Below are 22,211 nucleotides of genomic sequence, written 5' to 3' on the forward strand. Positions count from 1 at the left end.
AAAGGCTTGAAATTTATAGTAACTACCTAGTAGCCAAAAAGTGATAAAGAGGGTGAAGGGTTCTCTCTAGCAAGATCCAGCATCAGTCCTTGTGGGAAATGCGGATCTCTCCAAGCCTTGGCTGCTGGGATTTCTACCACAGTATTGTCTTTAGAGCTTGCTTGGTGGGGGAAAGGAGACCTCTCGTCTTCTTTCATATCAGTTCTTGATACATTTTGCAGTTCACCCCAAATCTGCTTCAGCTGCTAAAAATGACAAAGTTGGCAGCTTTATTCCTCTGACCAGAGTCTCCTGGTTGATACAAGACGAAGCAGATCTCTGTTACTCAATCCCCTCCCTAGTTTCCATTCTGTGGGGATTTCATTTCCTGTGAGTGACTTTTTAGTGCTGCCTTTGGTATTGCTCATAAATTTCCTGACCAGCATCATGAACCTGACCTTCTGAAGAGCAGATATGAAATTTGATCTTAGTGGTTAATTTAAGTGAAGCAATAGCAAAATGGCAAATTGAAGCCATTAGTTTGCTGACTTCATAAGACAACACTGAATCCACTTAAATTTGTTTCACATTTGGAAGGCTGTCAATAAAAACTTAAATTCTGAGGAAACTGATGACTTGGCTCTGATTGGGATTTGTCATGGGAAATTGGATTTTTCCAGCCCTGAATACAAGATAGTGAGTGTATTCTTTGGTTGTATGTTTTGTGGGTTTTTTTATTTGTTTGTTTTTGGCTTTTTTTTCTCCTTCAACATTACAAAGTGCTGTCCTAATTACTGAAGTCCCTCGTGTTTTCAGGAAGAAACAGTCAATACTTGTGATTTTTCTTATATTATCAAATACATGGTGCTTGGAATTAGGGGGGGAAAAAATCCAGAGTCACATATAGATAGTCTAATACTACCATGGTAAACAAATTTTGGGTGGGAAGATCTTAGTAGGGATGAGGTCTTTTTCTCTTGTCCTCTTGATGATTTGTGAAAATGATAGTTATTAATGCTTGACTTTTTTCACATGCCCAGAGTTGTTTAAAAGTACATTGGACAAATGTGTAGAAACTTCAGAAAGAGACCAGACTTCAGTTGTCAAGCCTGTTTTGTCCCTTAACTCTCTCTGTTAGCCCTATCCATGGGGTTCAAGCCTAGCCCATGGAAGTACAAGCAACAGCACAAATAAAAATGTACATAAAACCTTTTAATAGTAGCTTAGAGGTAGATCACTATTTAGACTTTGGCTGTTTTAACCAGTACATGCATTGGAAGCAACTTCTTGTGGGTTAACTAGTCCAGGCGTTTCTAAACTCTTTCATTGTAGACCATTGCTTGATAGAGGTTGTTGTGTGACTCCATTTTAGCCATGATTGCATAACATCATTGTGGCAACTACAGCAATTTCTTGCAACAAATTGGTCACATTAAATATTCTAATAATCTTTTAATTTGATCAAAGATTAATCACTGTCTAATTTTGCTCTTAAATTCATTTCCCTTCACATTTGTTTTTCTTCCCCTGCCTTTTTCCCTGTTTTCTGGGTGTCCTGTCACTTGCATATACTGTCCAGCCACTTGATTCTCCATTGCTTCACTAGACATTGTTGGCCAGCCTTGTGTCCCTGGCATATTCCTCATATGCTAGTGGTTCCAGTCCCTGAGGCTGGCTCCTGTTTGCACTCTTTCTTGTTTTTAGCAGTTTCTGCAAGCCTCCAAGCTGTGCATTGCAAAAAGCATCTCAAGTATCTGTAGAGAGACTGAAAACAGGGACAGCTAGCTCTCCATATACCACCAGAGAGTGCTGGTGGCCCACATGTTTGTGAGTCACTGTTCTAGTCTGCCCTCCTATATCATTCCTGGTGGGATTGAGCTTATTGTTCTTAAACGATCCCTAAAGAATGTGTGTCCAATCTTGAAATAATTGGAGACAGATACTGATTTTAAAATAAAAAGACCGGGATTCACACTAGAAGGAACACTTTGCTGGAGTTTTCTGAGCCTGAACTCTCTGGACTTGTTCATATAATAGAAAGTGGATAGTAGCTCTTTACTGTAAGAGGCTAGTAAATCTCCAACCTCAAGCTGAAACTTTGGGCTACAAACCCGAAATCGTGGAAAGTACTAGAAAAGTGGTTTGGAGGAATGACAACAGTGCTATTTGATTAAAGTAGAGAAAATATTATTTTAAATTTCTAATATCTGCCTAATTGAGTTCTTTCAATAAATACACAGTAAATCATGAGTAGAAATTAAAGAACAGTCATCACTGAGCCCTTTGTTTTTGCCCCGAAAAACCTAAACAGGACAGGCTACCTAGAAAGAGAAACTGAGACAAGACCACTCTGCAGATTGACGTAATAAGTATGGGAATTGGGGAAGCTTTTATTTTACTATAGGAGACAGCCCAAAGATTGATTTTTTTTTAAATGTAATATTAAAAGCATTAAATCACAGTTGAGAGTTCGTTGTATTGGGCAACAATGTTTTTATTATGTATGAAATGCCAATAAGTAGAACTGAGAATTACATCTTTTGTGGAAATGGGGGAGCTTAAAAAAATAAGGTCAGAAGCTTTCTAATATACAGTAGAGGAACAAGTAAATTTTTCTCATTGTATATTGGAGTGTGAAGGAAATGGTCTGTAGTGTTGCTTGCTAAAATAGGGCTAACACAGTAATTCTGATAATGAAGATCTAATGTGTAGTTTAAAATGCTCTGTGATGAAAAATAGAAAACTTAATTTGTTTACAAACGTAAATATAGAAGAAATTGAGAAGTAGGACACTTTCAATATTGTGCTTGTTTGACCAGTAGCTGAAGAACGTGTCTCAATTCTTTTGTAGTATTTTAACCATATCAGTATTGAGGACTCACGGGTATATGAACTGACCAGTAAAGCTGGACTGTTGTCTCCATATCAGATTCTCCATGAGTGCCTTAAAAGGTAGGATCACATCATAACCATGCTAAAAATGTTATTGGGGGCAAATTCTGCTGTTTGTTAGATGTACTAAAGTAGGAAGGGTACAAGAGTCCCTCTGTTCCTTTCTTCCTCGTCTACTCCTACTGAGGTGCCGGCAGGACGGTGTACCTTTCCAGCACTTGTGAATATCAGTGTGGCCACCCGCCTACTCCGTCTGCTATGACCCGAAGGAGACAGGAACTGCCGGTTACCTGTGGTCTGCACCAGTGTCTATACCGCAGCATTGCCCCAGGTCTGGTATTGCTGCTCCCCCTTCATAAGCGTAGGATCTGGTCCTTAGAATTTTATATGTATTTTTGTCTGTCACTTGAGAGGCGGTAATGCTGATTTTTTGCAAAGCGGTACAGTCACATTCCTGGCACAGAAAATGAGACTCCCTGTTAGCTTGCTTAATTTTTAATTGAAATTTACTGTACTTTAAGTCCAGATTCAATTATGTTGACCTCACATTGTTCAGTTCAGTTTCTTTCTATGCAACTTACTTGGTTGACCCTTACAATATTAAGTTTGTGTGCTTAAGAAACCATGGAATGGGTGACACATCTATCAAGTTTGAAGTGATTCCTGGTAAAAATCAGAAGAGTGAATATGTCATGACTTGTGGCAAGCACACAGTGCGAGGCTGGTGTAAGTACTGTTCTTGGTTTTTACTTCCTATGCTTGCTTACAAATTATTCTTCCTTTTTTCTTGTCCTCCTCAATGCTTATCTTGCGTGAATATTTTGTTGATACATGCTTATTCTACCCTTTGGTGTATAAATCTTGAAGAGAATTAGGAATATATTAATTGAGTCCCTTAATGTAGTTTTTATGTACACCCTTTTTTAATGTTCTAGTGTGATGTTTGTGTGTTGGTTATCATTTGTCCAGGTAAGAACAAGAGAGTTGGGAAACAACTAGCTTCTCAGAAAATCCTACAGCTACTGCACCCGCATGTGAAAAACTGGGGCTCTTTATTGCGTATGTATGGTAGAGAGAATAGCAAGATGGTCAAACAGGTAAACATGATTTTGTGGTTGCTTTGTAATCTACCCTGTAAAAAGTTGCTTTTTTCTGTTGTGATACTGAGCAGTTAAAAATGATAAAAACTCTTCATTCCCTTCCTTCTCTTGGCATAGCTTTCTAGCCTTAATACTTTTATTCGTTGCATGTTACTTATCTATATTGATAAGTAACCCTAAAGGATATTCTGCTTTCTGAATTAATTGATTCTTGCTATTGTCATGACATAAGGTCAGCACTCTTTTAGAGATGCAGCATTTTCTCAAGCTCATGTGTTTGCTATAGGCTAAAATGGTAAAACCAATTTTTAGCAACTAATACACAGTTGACTTGTTGCACGTTCCTTTTCATTTAAAGAGGGACGGGTGGGGGGGAACCTACCCTGCTTAAATTCTGTGAGGTGTGACTATTAAAAAAATACACACGAGAGACTGATTTTTTGGGTAACGTTTTTTCTGCTACTACTTATGGTCCTATTGTGCAGGAAACCTCTGATAAAAGTGTGATAGAACTTCAGCAGTATGCCAAAAAGAACAAGCCAAATCTACACATCCTGAACAAGTTACAGGAAGAAATGAAAAAGTTGGCACAAGAAAGGGTGAGTGCATACTGCAGACTTCTTAAAAATACGTGTTAAAATTGTGTTGCAGGGCCAGAACACAGAACAAAGTTCGTTTATTTTTAGTGTTCTGAATCTGTTTCCTACAGTACCTTAGTGAAGGCTAGACACTCAAAATTTAAATGTTATTCCTGGGGGAATTCTGCGCCACTGCATGCATGCAGAATTCATGTGCCCTTCAGGTTTCTTTGCTTCCCCGTCAGAGTCATTTTTCTGCAGGGAAGCAAAGAGAAGCCGCAAAAGCAGTCACGTGCCCCTGCTGGCATGTTGTTTCGGGTGCCCAGAGCAGCCAGCAGAAAGGTAAATTGCGGGGAGGCTGGGATGCCCCAGTCGGTGGCTCCTACCCTGCACTGAGCTGCTAGTCCCAGCTGGGCGGGGCAGGGGAAGAGAATAGGATTTCCCAGGTCAGACACCCCCTCCCCCAGTGCAGGAAGCTCCAGACACCCCCCCCCCTTCTGCCTCCATTGCTTGTCAGCTGCAGGGGGAGAGGGTCACTGTAATGGGAGCTGCTCCCCTGTCCACCCAGTCCTTGTGCATCTGAACACCCTTCACACCCAGACCCCCCGCCGAGCCTCCCAGCACCCTGATCCCACCCCCACCAAGCCTTACCCCCTGCATCTGGATCCCCACCCTTGCACCCAGACTGCCTCCCCACCCTCAAACCCGCACCCTGATGTGCCCCACCCCCTCCCATACATGGACCAACCTGACCAGTCCTCCACCCTGCTGATCCCCAGTCAGCTGCACGTTGACCCCCACCCTGCTGAGCCCTACTCCATTAGCACCTGGACCCTGCTGCCGAGCCCCAGGCTCCTTCACATGGACCCCCCCTGCATAGTCCCATTCCCCCTGAATCCCCCAATAAGCCCCTGTGCATCCAGTCCCTCCCTGCACCCAGATTACCCTATGCAGAACCCTCTCACCCCATGCCTGTATCCCTTCCACATTAAGCCCCTCCACACTTGGATACTGCTGGGCTGAGCCTGCCTGCACCAACCTGGATTGGGGGCCAGGGCTGGGCGTGCGTACAAGACTCGCTGTCCCATTTGCTACCTATCTTGGTGGGCCTGGCATGGAGGGGCAGGGCAACCAGGGTGTTTGTTTCTGGGGCAGGCCTGGCCATTGCGCTATGTCAGGTGTGGGTGCAGCCTGACCGTCGAGTCGGGGGGCGGCCTGCAGGGTGATCTTCCTCCTCTGTGCATCCAGTGGCATGTGCTCCTCACTGACATGCTGAAGCTTCCAGATTCATTTATTGACAAATAAAATGCGCGGAATTTTAAAAACTTTTTGTGCAGAATTCCCTCAGGAGCAAAACTTTCCTTTTAATGAAATTCTGTTATAGCTACCAGACTTTTTTCATCATGAGCTAAAGTAGTCATTCACATAATTTGAATTCATCAAGTCAAACTTAATTGATTTTTGCCATTAGAACTAAGTAGTTGCTCAGTTTTGTTTTGTTTTTTTTTTTAAACTTGTTTATCCTTGATTTTTTGCTTTTTGTTTCTTTAAAGGAGGAAACTCGAAAGAAACCCAAGATGACAATAGTAGAATCAGCTCAGCCTGGTAGTGAACCTCTGTGTACTGTTGATGTGTGACCAGAAAACTTACAAGCGGGGAGCAATAACAAATGGAGAAACTACTTTCAACAATTATTTAAGAATCTATTTGCTGCAGAATGCAAGATAACTTTACAATCCTGGCTGCTTCAGTTATGCATTGTTCTTTTGCATCATCAGGGCAATATTACTTTTTTTTTTACCTCCTGAGATATGTATGTTTAAATGATTGATCATAAAGATCTCTACTTGGGCAAATGCACAGAAGATATAGGCATGTTCACACAGGATACATTTAAGGAAGCACTTTTTCCTTGAAAGTCATCCATGTTGTCTTGAATGGATGTGTTTTAAGGATCAAATTCAGAAAATCTATGTACAGGTTGAAGCTGATATATTATATATAAATTTTTATATATACATACTCTTGTATGAACATGCCTAAAATTATTTTTGTGAAAAGTTTTGTTGCATTTCAGCACATAATAATATGCACTGATAAGACACTTTGACAGATACATGGAAAAAGTGATGAGCGATGTTCCTAATGTCATAGGATTAGGCCAGTCATGCCGTTTTTATTTTGTGTACTGCCAGGCTAAGGTTGGTTTGCTTTTAATTTTTTTTGAGATCACAGTATGCAGGTTTGTTTGTTTTGGGTTTTTTTTTGTTTTGTTTTGATTTTTTTTCTACTTGAAAAGAACAAGTGTACCTGGTAGTGTTAAGAGCAACAAGCTGGATATCCCAAATTGTTGGGCTTTATTTTAAAGGAAAAGTTATGATTGTTTACAAACCAATTGGAAGGGAAAATATTTGGCCCTCTATTTCAGTGTTTCCCAACCAGTGTGTCGTGGAATTTTTTTTTAAAATTATATGTGAGAACGGGGGAGGGGGGAAACTGCCTTCTGATTGGCAGTATGCCTCATTGTCCCACCTCCTCCAAGGGTGGAACAACCAATCGGAACTCAATCTCCTGCTCCTTCCCTCCTGCAGCTGCTTAGCTGGGGGCAGCGGGAAAAGTCCCTGGAGCTCGAGATGTGCCATGGCAGAGAAAATGTTGGGAATCACAGCAATTTGATATAAACTGCAAGTAACTTAGCCACTGGAGAGGCTATCTGCAGAGCTTGAAGGAGAAATATAACTGAAGACTCTTGATGGGTATTCTGAAATATATTGCCAGTGCATTGTTTAAAGAAGCTCCACCCTTACTCCCCTGTAATAGAGTAATTTTAATTTGTTTGGTGTCTGGCCATGTTACTTGTTTAGTTAAGTCTTAGATAACTTGCTTCATTAAATGAAAGATTTTTGAAACAATTTCTCCTTGTGGCCTGGCCTTTGGAAATGCTAAACTAACTGATTGCAGCTATCTTACATTAAAAAAAAAAAAGTTGTTACTGGCTTTTTACTTACATTTTTCTTCAAATACTAAAAAACTTAATTTCTGCAATGGAAATTAGAACGTAGATTTGGGATACAATGTAGAAAAAAGACTAGAATAAGACCGTAATAGAGTGTACTGATTAAGATGAAAAAGGACATGAATATGCAAGCATTTTTGAAATACAATCTTAGAAAACGGGCAGTACTTACTGTATCTGCTGAGGCTTTAATAAGTTATGCACAGAAGAAATATTTTGGTTGTAGTGAAAGCACTGCTTTTCCCCTTTATTTAGGGTTTTTACCTTATTGGCTAATGCAGTAAATTGCTCAGATTTGAAGGGGGAACTATTTAGTGCTTGAGAAGGGGGGAAATGGCAAGAAGCCAGTTTGGTGGTAGGGGTCCAATGACTTATCCAAGAGCTGATATTAGTCCTGCTATATTGTATGCTCCCTGAATCATTGGTGGGACAGAGATACAGTTCTTAATCCTTATAAATGCTGCAGGTCTGGTACTTGTCCGGACAGTTGTCATGTCTGAAATCTGAGTACAGCATACTGCAGTATACTGACTGATCGTGCCAACTGGATTTTAACACCTTTACTATCAGCCCTGCTATTTTGGAAATTAGAAAACTTAAATTTTTGATCCCAAGCTAAAGTTCTGTAATTTATTGCTTCTGATATTTGAGATCAGTCTCATCTGTTTGTGTATTTGCATTGTTATAAGTGATATGCTCAGAGGTGTCTGCAAATAAGAACTCACCCAATCTTCATTATCGTATTCAGCTTTTGAGTTCTGTGAGTTGTAATCCTGTTTTCAGTACAGAAGGATAGGTGGAGGATGAGACGTTATTCTTAAAAGTGACCGATCTAAAAAGTACTGCCTCTGCTTCTCTTCTTTTAATATAGCTTTAATCTCCATCTTTTGAAAGATGTGTAACATTGGTGCAGTACTTACAAGCAGTAGTTGCTGCTTCTCTCTGATTTTGATGAAGACAGGGCTTATATCTTTGCCTAAATATATTACTGTGTAAGTAGGTGGTGTTTCAGTTTGTGTGTTTTCTAGCAAAAAAAATCTGTCCTTGGACAATACTGTAAAAGACAAATCACCCCTGTGGATCTTTTGTCCAAAATCAGAATGTCAATATTTTGCAGGCCACCTGCAGATTATCCATAGATGCCTCATTTAGGAATTTATTTGTATTGTGTTCTAAGAGGATTGCTGTATTGAGCATTTTTGCTTTAGTCTTACCTCAGTCTGCCACTATCTGAATCGTAAGGTGACCATTGCCCTTAAATAAAGCATCTAGATATTTCATTGTGAACCAAAGCCTCTCACATATTATGCATTCTTTAAAAGGATGGTATTAGACCTTGCTGCAGCCTTTAACTGGAGAGTTGTCCAGAAAATAAAGCGCAATAACTGCTGGAACAAACAACTTAACTGCTGTTTATTGTCATTGTGAAGTATTCTTGTGTTTTAATGTTTACTATTGTTTGGAGTGTAACAGTCTTGCATTTGCACATAAGCACGAGCTGCTGTGATAGAGGATAGGTCATTGCATTAATTTCTGCTTCTGCATGAACACTAAGGTGTGATTCAAGATGTACCCTAAATTTGTCTTGTAACTCGTGTTTTTTAGGTAACCAGCTGTAAAGGTTTAGATCTTGATTGTATGAATGCATAAAGCAAAACTACTGCTTTTGTCACTGATCTTTGTTCTTTATCCTCCCCCTTATCCTAGGAAAGGTGGTTATATTTATGGGGATGGAATGTATTAATAAGAACTGTTCCATCCTTTGGGAATTAGACCTATTCTGCTTTGCATATCGTGCTTCTCGACAGAAGTGTGGTGTATTGACTTTAAGGGTTAAATTAGCGTGCATTCAAATCTTTATGGTACTGAATGAAAAATTACTGTGACTTCCAGTGAAATAGTCAGAGGCTACCTATTTAAACACAAGTCATTCAGCTTTAAATATTTATTAAGCAAGAGATATAGTTGGGTTCCCAGATGCTTGAAATGGCTTTATTAAGCTTAAAAACTCTTGCTGTTGTATGTAAACTCCCACTTTCCTATGACACTGTTAGGCTTTACATACAATACACACTTGTAACATCTAAGTATTCTTTCTTTAAAAGCTTGATTACATCCTACACAAGCACTATATTTTGGTTCTGAGGCAAAGTTCACAAAGGTAATTGCCTTGTCAAACTTCCTGGGGGAAGAATTTTAGATTAAGTATCAGAAAAGTGCAAGAACTAATGCCATTCTCGACAAAATAAAAGGTGAACAGTATTCTGATGGGTATTTGAGAAGGGAAAAGTGAATAATGCATTCTTATGTGCCCAAGTAGATAACAATGGTTGCTGTATGAATTGTAGAGTGCAGTTGCTTGATGCCAGTGCTAAATTGGTACAACTATAAAGCCTCATTCTCACTGAACCTCTGCTTTGCTTTTTTTCCTGCACAATCATATAAGCCTTTGTGTTTGGTCTTTGAGTACTACATGTGTATTTTTTCAGACAATTAGTTTTAAGCAATAAAGTTTGATATTACATTATAAAAATGATTTGACTAATAGTATTGTGTTGCCACTGTCTGTGAGTGGGAATCCTCTCCTTGAGCTCTCTCCCACCTGGTCTTTTGAAGTTAACTGAAGTCTGCTTTTGTTATGCAAATATCAGTATCTTACCATTTATTAGCAGGTGTAACGTGTTGATTTACATTTTCATGGTAAAACTAGCCCCTTTTCATAAAAATGAAAACCCTTTAGCCAGGCACACTGATATTCTTCTTCAAGTGCTTGCTCATGTCTAGGTGTGTGCGCGTACCCATGTGCAGAGTTGGAGATTTTTGCCTTCGTGGTATACATAGGGTTGGTAATAGCACCCTCCAGAGTGCCACACTCATGCATCGGTATATTTAGATGATACTGGCCCTACGCCCTCTCACTTCCTTCTTACCATGATGGTTGGTCAGAGCACCTTCCCCTTGCCTCACAAGTGGATAGCCGTTTTCTCTCTCATCATTAGCCTTGGGAACTGAATCTCATACTGCCGCAGCTCCTGGCTCCCCCCTTTGAGTTTTTGGCTTCCTGCTCCCATCTTCTACTCTCCTGGAAGGTTTCTTTCTTGGTGGCAATAACATCTGCCCACAGGGTCTCTGAGATTAGGGTGCTTACCTCAGAGCCAACCTATACAGTCTTCTACCAGGAGAAGGTCCAACAGCAATCACACCTGGCTTTCCTGCCCAAGGTAGTTTCACAGTTTCATACAAGCCAGGATGTATACTTACCTGTCTTTCCAAAACCTCGTAAGTCAGAAGAGCGTAAATTGCACTCTGGATGTCAGGAGAATGCTAGCCTTTTACATGGAAATGACCAAGCCATTCCATAAGTTGACACAGTTTTTCGTCATGGTGGTGGACATGATGAAAGGTCTTCCTGTGTCCACCCAGAGAATTCCATCATAGATGACCACCTACATCCATTTCTGCTATGATCTGACAAAAGTGTCTCCACCAGCGATTGTAACTGCCCACTTGACCAATTCAAGATATCTGCATGGCTGCGACGTGGTCATCCATCCACATGTTTACATCTCATTATGCACTTACCCAGCAGGCCTGTGATGATGCTGGCTTTGGTAGAGCACTGTTGTAAACCACAGGATCATGAACTCCAAGCCCAGTTCCAGGGATACTGCTTCAGAGTCACCCAGAATGGAATCAACATGAGCAAGTACTCAGGTAACCGTTTTTTCTTCATCTTTTGTACTGTTCTTCAAGATGTGTTGCTCATGTCCATTCCATTTCCTGCCCTTCAGTTGGAGTTGTCAGCAAGAAGGAACTGAGAGGGCATAGGGCCAGCAACACCTAAATATACCGACATATGAGCACGGAACTCCAGAGCGTGCCACTGACAACCCCTACAGCTACCATTAATGCAAAAATCTGACTGTGCAACAGATGTGTTTCTCATGTCCATTCCATTCTAAGACCAACAGTTACAAAAGTTAAGTAACTGTTTTTCCCTCTCCCAAATCAGAGATGAGATTTAGTTTTTCCCTGCTTATTAATGGAGAAAAGTTCCACACAACCTAAAACCCTGTCCCTGCATAAATCATTACATTCCCTCTTTTGTATTCTGTATGTAAATGTATAAGACTTCAGTTACAAATGTGTAAGCTTTAGGATAAATTGCCTGTATTAGATTTCTTCAATTGATAAATTACTTCAGAAGTTGATAATTGATTAAGTTATTGAACTTTACTGATGTTTCTGTTTCTTACATTCTGGACTTGGCTTGAAGTAACACCACCCTGTTGATGTGCTTTTGGCTTGTTCAGTAGATAGAGAAGTTATTGTATTTGAAGTTTTAATGTTACTGAGCAGCTCACTGAAAATAGCTTGATGCAGAGGATCTAGTCCAACACTAGCTCTGAAAAAGAATAGGTCACATGTGGACTCTCTACTTGAGTTCATAGGCACAGTGTTATGCCTAGCATCACCAGAGTCATGGTCCACAACTGAGGGCTCCTAGGTGCTATGGAAATACAAATGAGTGTACTGCTTTAAGTCCCCAGTCACTTAACTTGAGCCCTTGTGCATCACTGGAGGGAATTAATTCTAAGGGGGTGTGGGGGGAAGATGACAGACAGCACATTCATTCTCACTGCTGCAGCTACTGCAACAGTGAGGTGTTCAACAGTGCAGGGGTAAAATCCTGGCCCCATTAGTGAGTGGGAGTTTACCTAATGTCTTTATAAACATGAAACACTGTCAAGTTGCAGTTGTAATGAACTTTGAAAAGTAGCATGAATCACGTGTTAATGCAGTCAGGTCAACTTCTTCCACCTGGGAGAAGCAGCTATTACTCCTGGAGCAATTCTGCACTAAAAAATTCTGCACATTTGTCAAAACACAACAAAATCATGCCTGTTTCAATTATTTTAGTAATTTATTTCAAAATACTTGTCCAAGTACGTCTAACAATACAGATGACAAAAATGATTCCCCTGGGAGTAGAGAGTTAAAGAAACGCCTACCACAAGCCACTTCCTGTTATGCTTTTGTCATGTCCCTTAGTCTGGGTGTGTCACATGTGCCAGCTGTGCACATCGGGAGGAGGGGAGGAAGGAGCCTGCCCCTCCAGTCTTGTAGTCAATTCTTAGGAGGTTTTTTCACCTTGAACCCCTAGAGTTACCATATTTCAAGTTCCCAAATAGAAGATAATGTGAGGGGGAACTGGAGGGGTGCATGTATACTGGGAGAGGATATTTAGGGTTACTGGAGGGGCCTGTACCCAGCAACCTGCACCCTTCTCCCCCCTGCAAGCCCAGCCACAGGCTCTGTATAGCTATTACTGTCCTGCCAAGCAGAGATGACCTGTACCTGCTGCTGGGGAGAGGGCCCCCACAATTTTAAAAGTTTCTGCCCCTCCTGGAAAGCAGGAATCCCATCCTGCCTCTCCCTGCAGGATGCAGCTTGCTGGCTCCAGCAGCTGCCATGCAAGGAGAGGGCCCAGCCACATCACATGACTGAGCAGGACCAGCAAACCCAGGAACCAGTCTTCCCATGCAGCCACTCTGCGAGCTGGGCTCTGCTGGGTTCCACAGCTCCTAGCAGCAGCCCTGCACTGCCAATTCTGCAGGGGGGAAAAAAATGGAATTCTGCACAAATTCTGCCTTGCACAGAATTTCCTCAGCTGTCAGCTATGCTCTGAGTCAGATAAAACTTCTGTGTAGATTGCATATGCCTAAGAAAGCTCACATTACAGCACTCCGGGCTGAAGGTGCTAGAGGAATAGTTAACCATGGTAAGGTCCATAGTTTCAGTCCTAACCTAACCTTATACCCCTATATGAATTAATCTGCTGTGGAAGTTAACTCTGCTCTGTTAGCTTCCTCCTCCATCTCTGGAATAGAGTATTTTTGTGTGCATTTGTCTTGTTCTGAATCTTTCCTCTTTTGAAATAGGAGGGGGTAGCACTGAATACAGTCCTCTTTTCACTTTATTACAGAACAAGAAAAACTCTCTCCCTTAGAAGTTGTATTGGATCTCAAACATCAGATCATCAGTTTGGCCCATAGCTCCAGTTTAACTCAGAACAGTCACACTTAAGGAGGGTGACTGACTGATCCTTCTACTGAAGGGGGCAACCCATTGTCTCCACCAGAACCACAAAACAAAGGTCCATTTTCTACCAGGAGTATGTAAGCTTCATGTATTTTTCAGATTACAAGCAAGTTGAAGAGGGAGTTTAGAATCTCTCTCCCCACAGTAAAGAATTAGTCTACATACCAGGGCAGCAGGAAAGTCTTTTTACAATAGTAACTAAAAATCAGGCTTGCTTTAATGCAAATAATTTATTATAAACCTGCAACTGCCAACTCAAACCACTTTTCAATGCAAACCAACATCCCGGCTAAGGAAAATTTCAACAATGCTTTTAAAAATCAAATTTATTTAAAGTGGTCTGCAAGGCAAAAGTCTCCTGTTCAACAGAATTGCCCATCTGCCAGATGGCCATTAAGTGATGTTCTCTCTCAGCTATTTATCACTCATCTTCAAACAAAGAAATTTCTTGGGCATAAAAAAAATCCTACAGTCAGTCAACTTTTGGAGGGAATCCACATATCTGAATCCTAGTAACATACCTGGATAGTATTTTATGAAGAACGTGCAGAATATTTAGGTCAAGTCATGCTGGCCTTACTCCTGAAAGATGTCCCAATACCCTCAATATAAGTGTGCATGAGTGAAAATAGCAGGTTTTGATCCAAGTTGTCTGTAATAAGGTTATTTTCCTTGTAGGAATTGGATTGTTTTAAGCATCTTAAAGTTAAACTAATCTTCCTTCACGGAGTTGAAAAATGCTGCTGTCAGTATACTTAACTGAAAGCCTTCATCACTTGGAAGTCAGGTAATTAGTATGTTGTACAGAGGTTAACTTGTATGGTGTTTCTGCTGATGCCTCAAACTGCAACTTTCTTTAACTAGCAAAAGTAACTTCTGCCTCTTAGAAGGAAATCAATAGGTTAAGATGGTTGCCTGAGTGTATATAATATATATGCACATACGTGCGCAAACAAACTGCCCAGCCTACCACAACATTAGGTGGAAGACAGAGTTCCTACTTTCTCTTCAAGTGGGTCAATACTGCCATCCTGGGTAGAATCTGTTGTATTTGTATTCATGACCTGAGCTGTGTCAGGGCTTGCTTCAGTAGAGTTTCCATTTGAATGTTCTACCCTTTCAAAGAATATCAGCAGCTCACAGTGCATAGTCTGAGGGAAAAGATCCACTGCCATTGCTTTAACTGGACGGAAAGGGGTTCCTTTGACACGATTGGAGGGGGCCCGACAAAGACTTAAGAGAAAAACAAAGTATAGTATTAATTTTCCTGGACCATGAACACCACTCTGCATTTTCTAGGAAAAGCCCTTGCCTCATAGGATGATCATACATTTCAGGTCTACTACTTAACAAGCTACTGGAGGGTAAGTCTTCCTCCCTCCTGCTGGGAGAGCCTGCCATCACACAATCAAAAGTGGGTCTCCCAAGGCAAGGTCAAGTACTGCTATACAATCCTACAGCTAATATGCTTAATCTATTTGTTTGCAAAAAGAATTCAGCCTCCCTTTTTTCAGGAAGCATATTCTGCCTGCTGGCTTTACCTGGCCAATTCAAAAACTTACTCCACAAAGTTGTTCATGGCAGCTCTGGGATTGCAGGATACATAGATGAGCTTCTTCAAGTGTTCAGCTCTTCGGATTGCAAGAATGACTTTAGAATCTAGGCGACAAATTAAAGTTGTTTGCCAATACTGTATGTTACTATATTTGCAGAAAAACAAACTTTCAACTTGAGCATAAAGATTGTCCTGTTATAGTACAAGGCTGTTTCAAGTTTTCTCCCAACGATCAGCTAACTGATTTCATTCTGTTAAAACCATTCAACTAATTATCCGTTAAATAAGACCTAAGTAAATAAACTTACGTAGTCCTGCCCGAGGTGGATCTACAATTGTAATCAGGTTGTGTGATGCTAATAAGTTAATTAAAGAAGGAACAACGTCTTCAGCCTTTCCACAGTGAAATTCAATGTTATTCAAATCTGAGAAAGGTAAATATAAAGAACTGATGTGAAATTTCAGTATAATCAAAACATCTTAATTAGTGTGCACACATAAGTAGGTAGAGTTACTAGCTAAATTGTTCTTATAGTATTTTGCATATAGAAATGCCAATATTTGATGCCTTGGGACAAACTGTGGATTAGCTTTTGCAGGAACTGGCATCGGTATAATATTCAAGCAGACATACTAAAGCTATTGTGTTTAAATAATCTATTATTGTGCCTGAGAGCTAATATACAACTTGAAAATCAACATAAATATGAATTATTTTTGTAATCCTGCATTAAAATTCTGTCAAGGAAGTTCTCAGTCTTTAATATGCCATCATTAAACGTTATGGTACATAGTGTTAGGCAATGTTGTTAAATGAGCAATTTGCTGATTATATTGCTTGTTATTTTAAAAATTCATCATCATCATCACTCCTATAACCTCATTGGTCATTGGGGCACCATCACTGATAAGCAATCAACCAATTGTCTCCACCCCTGACGATTGTGTCAGTGCTTGAGGCTCCGAAGTTCATTCCTGTCCACTCTTTTATGTGGTCAATCCATCTCTTCTTCTCTTCCCCTGTTACTGTCCCTTTGAGGATGATCTTGGATAGGCCAGATGATCTTGTTACATAGCCGCACCACTTCAGCTTGAGCGTCTTCACGGTCGTCAGGTCTTCATTTGACCCAGCGTGTTGGGTGATGATGTTGCAGAACTCTTTATTAGTGACATGATTGAAGTAGGAGATGCCCAGAATTTTACAAAAGTATCATCTCTACCACCTGTATTTTCTGTTCAAGTTCTGCTGTAAGGGTCCATGTCTCTCACACATACAGAATAACAATACACCTGGCACCTCCTGGGAGTCTCTGAGGTCGGATTTTTAAAAATAAACTAAGTAAATTTCCTTGATTTAAAGAGATACTAAATTTGTATTCAAAAGACTATTAACGTCAGTGGATTTTTATCAATGGAAATATTTGATAGAAATAATTACAGCTTTCAAGTAATTAATTGAGGCTGGAATTTTCAGATGAAAATAAGGAAGTTAGGCAAATTCAATGGAAGTCAGGTGCTTAACTCTTATATTCCTACATAAACAAAGATCCTAGCATTTACACACACAACTTTACCAACCATTAATTTGGGCATTCATTTTGGCATCCTCCACAGCTTCTTGACAGAGTTCGATACCAATAACTTTCTTCACTTTCTGTGAAATCAAAGAAAAAACATCAATGGGTCCAACAGGGTGTGACACATGCTTGACGACACAAGTGCCAGACTGGAGGAAAACTGAGGGTGATTGTCATGCATCAGCGATTCCTGCCATAGCACAGGCTTTAGAATTTCATTTCTTCGGTTTACCTGATGAAGAAAAAAGCACTACCTTTACAGCAGTTAATAAATAAATAAAGCAAGTGGTGAGTAAACTAGTAGGGTATCTTTAGAGCTTGTCTTGATGACCAGACAGTACACAGCAAGCTGGGGTATAATCTACAGCGCACAGCATGCTAGTGCGCTGTCTGTGGACACTGCTCCTGTGCTCTAAAAGTTCAATATTGTGTAATCTACTCATTTCAAAGCAGAACAGATCAATGCACACGAGGAAACTAGGGACCCGCAGTAGCAGGGTCTACACTGGGGTGGCCAACCTGTGGCTCTTCAAAAGTTAATATGCGACTCCTTGTATAGGCATCGACCCTGGGGCTGGAGCTACAGGCGCCAACTTTCCATGTGCCGGGGGGGTGCTTACTGCTCAACCCCTGGCCTGCCACAGGCCCATCCCCCACTCCACCCCTTCCCCTGAGCCTGGGGGGAACTGATGGGGGACTGCTGATGTATTACTGTGGCTCTTTGGCAACGTCCATTGGTAAAGCCTGGCTCCTTCTCAGGCTCAGGTTGGCTACCCCGGTCTACTCAGACAGGGCCCAGCATGCTAGTGCGGTGTAGATTTACATCAACTTGCTGTGCACCAATTGTTCCTCTACACAAGCCCTCAGACTGTCCAATAGATCAGGATAGATGGAAAGACTTCCTTTGACTTCCCCACCTCCACATATAGGCAGACATTTTAGTCGTGCTCAATTTATTCTTAAATATATATCTCCCTCACTGCCAGCCCTGTAAATTCTGCCTTAGAGTGAAACTGAATTCTTTCCACTGTATGCATAATTACCAGTAATAAGAAATTATGACGACTTAATTAGGTTCTCAATTATGTGTGCACATCTCTATAGCTGTCAATGCTTTTCCACAGATGTAACTGATTAGGACTTAGTAAATAATTATGTTGGTGCACAAAATGGAAGAGAGTCCAGCTCAGTCAGTTTTAGCAGTATTGTTTCTAGAGATAAACAGTCACTAAAGTAGATCTGTCTTTGAATATATGCAGAGACCGGCAAAATTAATAAAGTGTCCTTTTCCCAGTGACTTTTCAAAAATATGAACTACACCTTCATGTACTTTTGACAATGAAAGTTGTAAAAAGAAAAGGAGTACTTGTGGCACCTTAGAGACTAACCAATTTATTTGAGCATGAGCTTTCGTGAGCTACAGCTCACTTCATCGGATGCAAATTCATCGGATTCATCTTTTTGTGAATACAGACTAACACAGCTGTTACTCTGAAACCTGTCATAATGAAAGTTGTGTCAGTTGCTACGAAGTTAATTGAAATTAAGTTATGTGGGACTTTTCAAATCTAATAAAGGAAATGTAGCCAGAATATCTAGCAGGGAAGTATTTATTTATGTCCAGAATTAAGTCAACTTCCTAAAGCACTGGCAATAGCAAAGTGCAATAACTTGATTTAAGCATTTTCCTCAGTTAAATGCAATATGAGAGATCTGCAACTTAACTTTTCAAGTTCATTTTATGACTTGCTGAATAATACATTTAAGGCATATGGCTCACCTTTGCCAGTGAAATTCCAATTGTTCCTGTTCCACAGCAGATATCAAGTACAGTGCTATCTTGGTTCAGTTGGGCCCAGTCTCTAATGGCTTTATATAGAACCTCTGCAGCCTGTGTATTTACCTATGGAATTCCAACACAAATGTTCCCCTTTGTTACAACAGCGAAGGTAATATAACCGATACTGTATTTAAACAATATTAAGTCCCTTATATGAAAACGTGCTTTCCCCTTCCTCATCTCTAACACTTATTAAAATAAGCCAACTTTACATGTAAAGTTCAAAGCAGAATTGTACTGACAGCATGAGATAGCAAATCAAAGTTTATCTCTAGCAACAGCAAGATACACAACTGGCCCAACAGACCAGGACTTATTCAAGGCTTCAAGAGGTGTTTTTGACAAAGTTTAAAAAAAACCCTATATAACCCCTTCACGTATTTGGATGTTGCTTTGGTGTAAATTCAAACATGTAATACAGCATACGCTTAAGGCACTAAATAAATAAGTCGTGTTTGTTGTACACCAAAATCAGAGGGGACAGCAAACACAGGAGAACAGGGCCAAACTGCAGGCAATGAAGGGACAAATCTGTGTTAAAATGGCAATTCCTACCCAGGGAGAGGAAACAAACAAAACAAAAAAAATACTCCACATACAGAAATAGGAGGACATACCCATGCAACTACATCCATCACAAAGTGAATTTATTTTCACCTTGTCTCATTAATGCTGCCTGCCTTAATATTACTTTTCCTGTAACCAAGTGTAGGTATGGAATCAGGACTGGAGGGTCATGAAAGAAGTTGTCCATGTCAGTACCTCTAACCTAGAAAAATGGTCTACATTAAGAAGAAGGTAAGAACTTAATAGCTTAAGATCTCAAGTGAGGAATAAAAACACAACTATAAGATCTCCTTAAAGCACATGTGTCATTTCCAATTTCTCAAGGAAGTTACATGCAAACTAAGGTGAAGAATATTCTCCTTCCCCTAATGCTAGCACTCACTTTATTTCCCCTCTCCTCCAAATGTTTTGTTAAACGAACATTACCTCTTTTGTGTTTTCAGACAAGCATTTGTTGAGGCTTAAGTGTTTGCTGGAAGAAAATTATTTGAAATACAACATTTGTAGTGTATTTCCCAACTGGCAACTCTACTACTTCAAGGAGCGTCCCTGTGGTGAATCTGTATCCCTGCACCTGCAAGTGGAGAATTTTCAGTAGCAGTGCCCGTTTGGGTCGCACATGTGCTGTCCCTATCTCATGTCATCTCTGATATTTACATAGCACTTTGAGACCAACCTCCCCCCGCCACACCCCAGTTCCTTCTCTACCGCAGAGTCCCTGCAGGAAATTCCGAAGTAGATGGGAGAAGGGTGGATAGTGGAGCACTCGCAGGGACAACCACCTCAAAAAACCTCAATTACTGCACTGGATGAGTAACAGTCCCTTCTTCTTCGAGTGTCTCTGTGGGAGCTCTACTTTAGGCGATTGTAGAGCAGTGCCCCTCATTGGGAGGAAAGGGCTTCAGAGTTGAATTTGTGAAGGATGATAAAACGGTAAGTCTCAGCAGAGCATCTGATGTTGAGTTCTGCTCTATTGCACAGTGCTCTGTGAAATTGTGGGCTGATGCCTAATAGTTGGAGGCAGGTCCTGGCCAATGTCTATGGGCTGCTTTGTGCTGTAGTGATCAGACTGACTAGATCGACAAACCTGCATAGTGAGATGGAGAGTAATTGGACTGAATTGCCAGCCTCGATTTCTAATACCTATTTGTCTGACATGATGCTCTGCCACGATGGGTGGAATGGGGTCAGACGGTCTCCAAAAGGATGGACGGTTGTAGGTGGTTCCAGCACTTGAAAACGGGGGAGGCATCTCGGGTCCTCAACCAAACCCTCAAAATTGCTGCTTCGAGCGGGATTGCTGGGATGGCTGAGATGGAAGTGGTCTACTCCTTGTAGCCCTCTGTCTACGTTTCTGTGGGTCATATTACCTCGGTGGTTCTACGTATGGCACAGATCTTGTTCGTTGCCATGAGTAATATTTCCCTTGCTTCTATCTCTGTGTAGGTGTAGAGATGCCTAAAAACCAAAGAGTCACCCTGGAATCTTTTAGGGTGTGAAGCGACTTGGTCTTAGCTGTGAACAGCTTCAGTCCCTCAAATGGGAGATCCTCCACTGTAGACTGTATCTCTTTGGGGAACCCAGAAAGGTGGAGCCAGGAAGCCTGGTGCATGACTATGGATGTAGCGATGGATTGTGCCGCTGTGTCTGCCAAGTCCAGTGAGGCTTGTAAGGCTGTTTGAGCAAGAAGGTGGCCCTCCAAGATGACTGCTTTAAATTGCTCTTTTTTGTCCTAAAGGAGATAGATAATAAAATTTGGACATTTTTAAATAATTTGAGTGGTTACACATTTGGCTATCAGTACCTCGTAATTGGCAATTCTGAATTGTAGGGTCACTGCTGAGTAGGTCTTAGGCCCAAAGAGGTCTAACCACTTCCAGTTCCTATGATATGGGGTACATCTGGATTGATGTTGTCTGCCCCATTCATTCACATCCTCTACCACCAGAGAGGTTTCAGAGTAACAGCCGTGTTAGTCTGTATTCACAAAAAGAAAAGGAGTACTTGTGGCACCTTGGAGACTAACCAATTTATCTGAGCATAAGCTTTCGTGAGCTACAGCTCACTTCATCCGATGTGAGCTGTAGCTCACGAAAGCTTATGCTCAGATAAATTGGTTAGTCTCTAAGGTGCCACAAGTACTCCTTTTCTTTACCACCAGAGTTTGGTGTGGGATCTGGAAGAAAAAAATAAAATCCCATTCCCTAGGAGGGAATGTAGTATTTTTTTGTCTGCTCTTTTACAAGTGGGTGGAATTGTTGCTGGAGTCTGCCAGATGGTCTTGGCTGGATCTATGTGCCTCGTTTATAAGGAGAGCAACCTTGAATGAAGTTGACGTTTATAAAATGTCCAACAGCCTGTGTTGAGACTCTGCAACTTCTTCCAATGGTATTTCTAATGAGTCCACAATCTCCTTAAACTCCTCCTGGAATTGTTTAAAATCATCACCCGTCGTGGATGGTGGGGACAAGACTGCTTTGTCCGGAGAGGAGGAGGAGAAATTAGTAGCTGAGGTGATCTCCTGATCTGAAGTCTCTTCCAGCCCTTCAATCACCTCTTCCGAAGGATCAGCAGGTCCAGGTATTGAGGGTGATGGGAAAAGGTCTCTCTCGCTCACCCCCCCCGTGGGAACTGGAAGGCTTAGAGAAGCATTGTCAGTATGCCACCCATGGATCCCAGTTGAACTACTGTGGCGGGAATGGCATTGGTGGTGATATCCTTGGATGTCTATACCACCCATGCGTTTCAGTCAGGGGGTGGTATTCAATATGTTCTGGTGGACCCAATCTGGTGGCTGTCTGCATGGGCAAGAAGTGGCATGATGAGTAGATCTCCCCTTCCGCATCATCCTCCTCATTGCTGGAGAAGGGAGGAGCTGTTCTGGATGGTGGTGTAACTTGACATGGTACCAATCATGCTGGAGTAACATCAGTATGAGTTGAGGAGACTCCAGTGCTGAAGAGACTAGCAGGTCTTTGTGCTAGAGAAACTGTCGTGGTACCGAG

The 22,211-nt window shown here is 41.2% G+C and overlaps 2 protein-coding genes across 15 annotated transcripts in view; one reads left to right on the forward strand and one right to left on the reverse strand.

Moving 5' to 3' along the window:
* Positions 1-10,098, forward strand: part of DGCR8 (DGCR8 microprocessor complex subunit) — a 46,724-nt gene extending 36,626 nt beyond the window's left edge. For 6 of the 7 annotated variants that reach the window (XM_073312299.1, XM_073312301.1, XM_073312300.1 and 3 more), the window contains 5 exons: positions 2,831-2,931; positions 3,491-3,597; positions 3,841-3,968; positions 4,457-4,570; positions 6,103-10,098. In XM_073312299.1, the coding sequence (XP_073168400.1) occupies positions 2,831-2,931; positions 3,491-3,597; positions 3,841-3,968; positions 4,457-4,570; positions 6,103-6,186 (534 nt within the window). In that variant the 3' untranslated portion in view covers positions 6,187-10,098. Of the gene's footprint in view, positions 1-2,830; positions 2,932-3,490; positions 3,598-3,840; positions 3,969-4,456; positions 4,571-6,102 lie in introns of those variants that run through there. The other variant, XM_073312305.1, reaches the window with a different exon arrangement.
* TRMT2A (tRNA methyltransferase 2 homolog A) overlaps positions 1-22,211 on the reverse strand; it is a 36,540-nt gene that overhangs the window by 4,527 nt on the left and 9,802 nt on the right. For 6 of the 8 annotated variants that reach the window (XM_073312313.1, XM_073312311.1, XM_073312314.1 and 3 more), the window contains exons 8-12: positions 18,580-18,702; positions 16,801-16,876; positions 15,531-15,647; positions 15,230-15,326; positions 6,801-14,900 (exon numbers count right to left, since the gene is read on the reverse strand). In XM_073312313.1, coding sequence (XP_073168414.1) covers positions 14,645-14,900; positions 15,230-15,326; positions 15,531-15,647; positions 16,801-16,876; positions 18,580-18,702 — 669 coding nt within the window. In that variant the 3' untranslated portion in view covers positions 6,801-14,644. Of the gene's footprint in view, positions 1-6,800; positions 14,901-15,229; positions 15,327-15,530; positions 15,648-16,800; positions 16,877-18,579; positions 18,703-22,211 lie in introns of those variants that run through there. The other 2 variants (XM_073312310.1, XM_073312309.1) reach the window with 1 other exon arrangement.

This window comes from Lepidochelys kempii, chromosome 15 (genome assembly GCF_965140265.1).
Source record: "Lepidochelys kempii isolate rLepKem1 chromosome 15, rLepKem1.hap2, whole genome shotgun sequence".
Classification (NCBI taxonomy): domain Eukaryota; kingdom Metazoa; phylum Chordata; order Testudines; family Cheloniidae; genus Lepidochelys; species Lepidochelys kempii.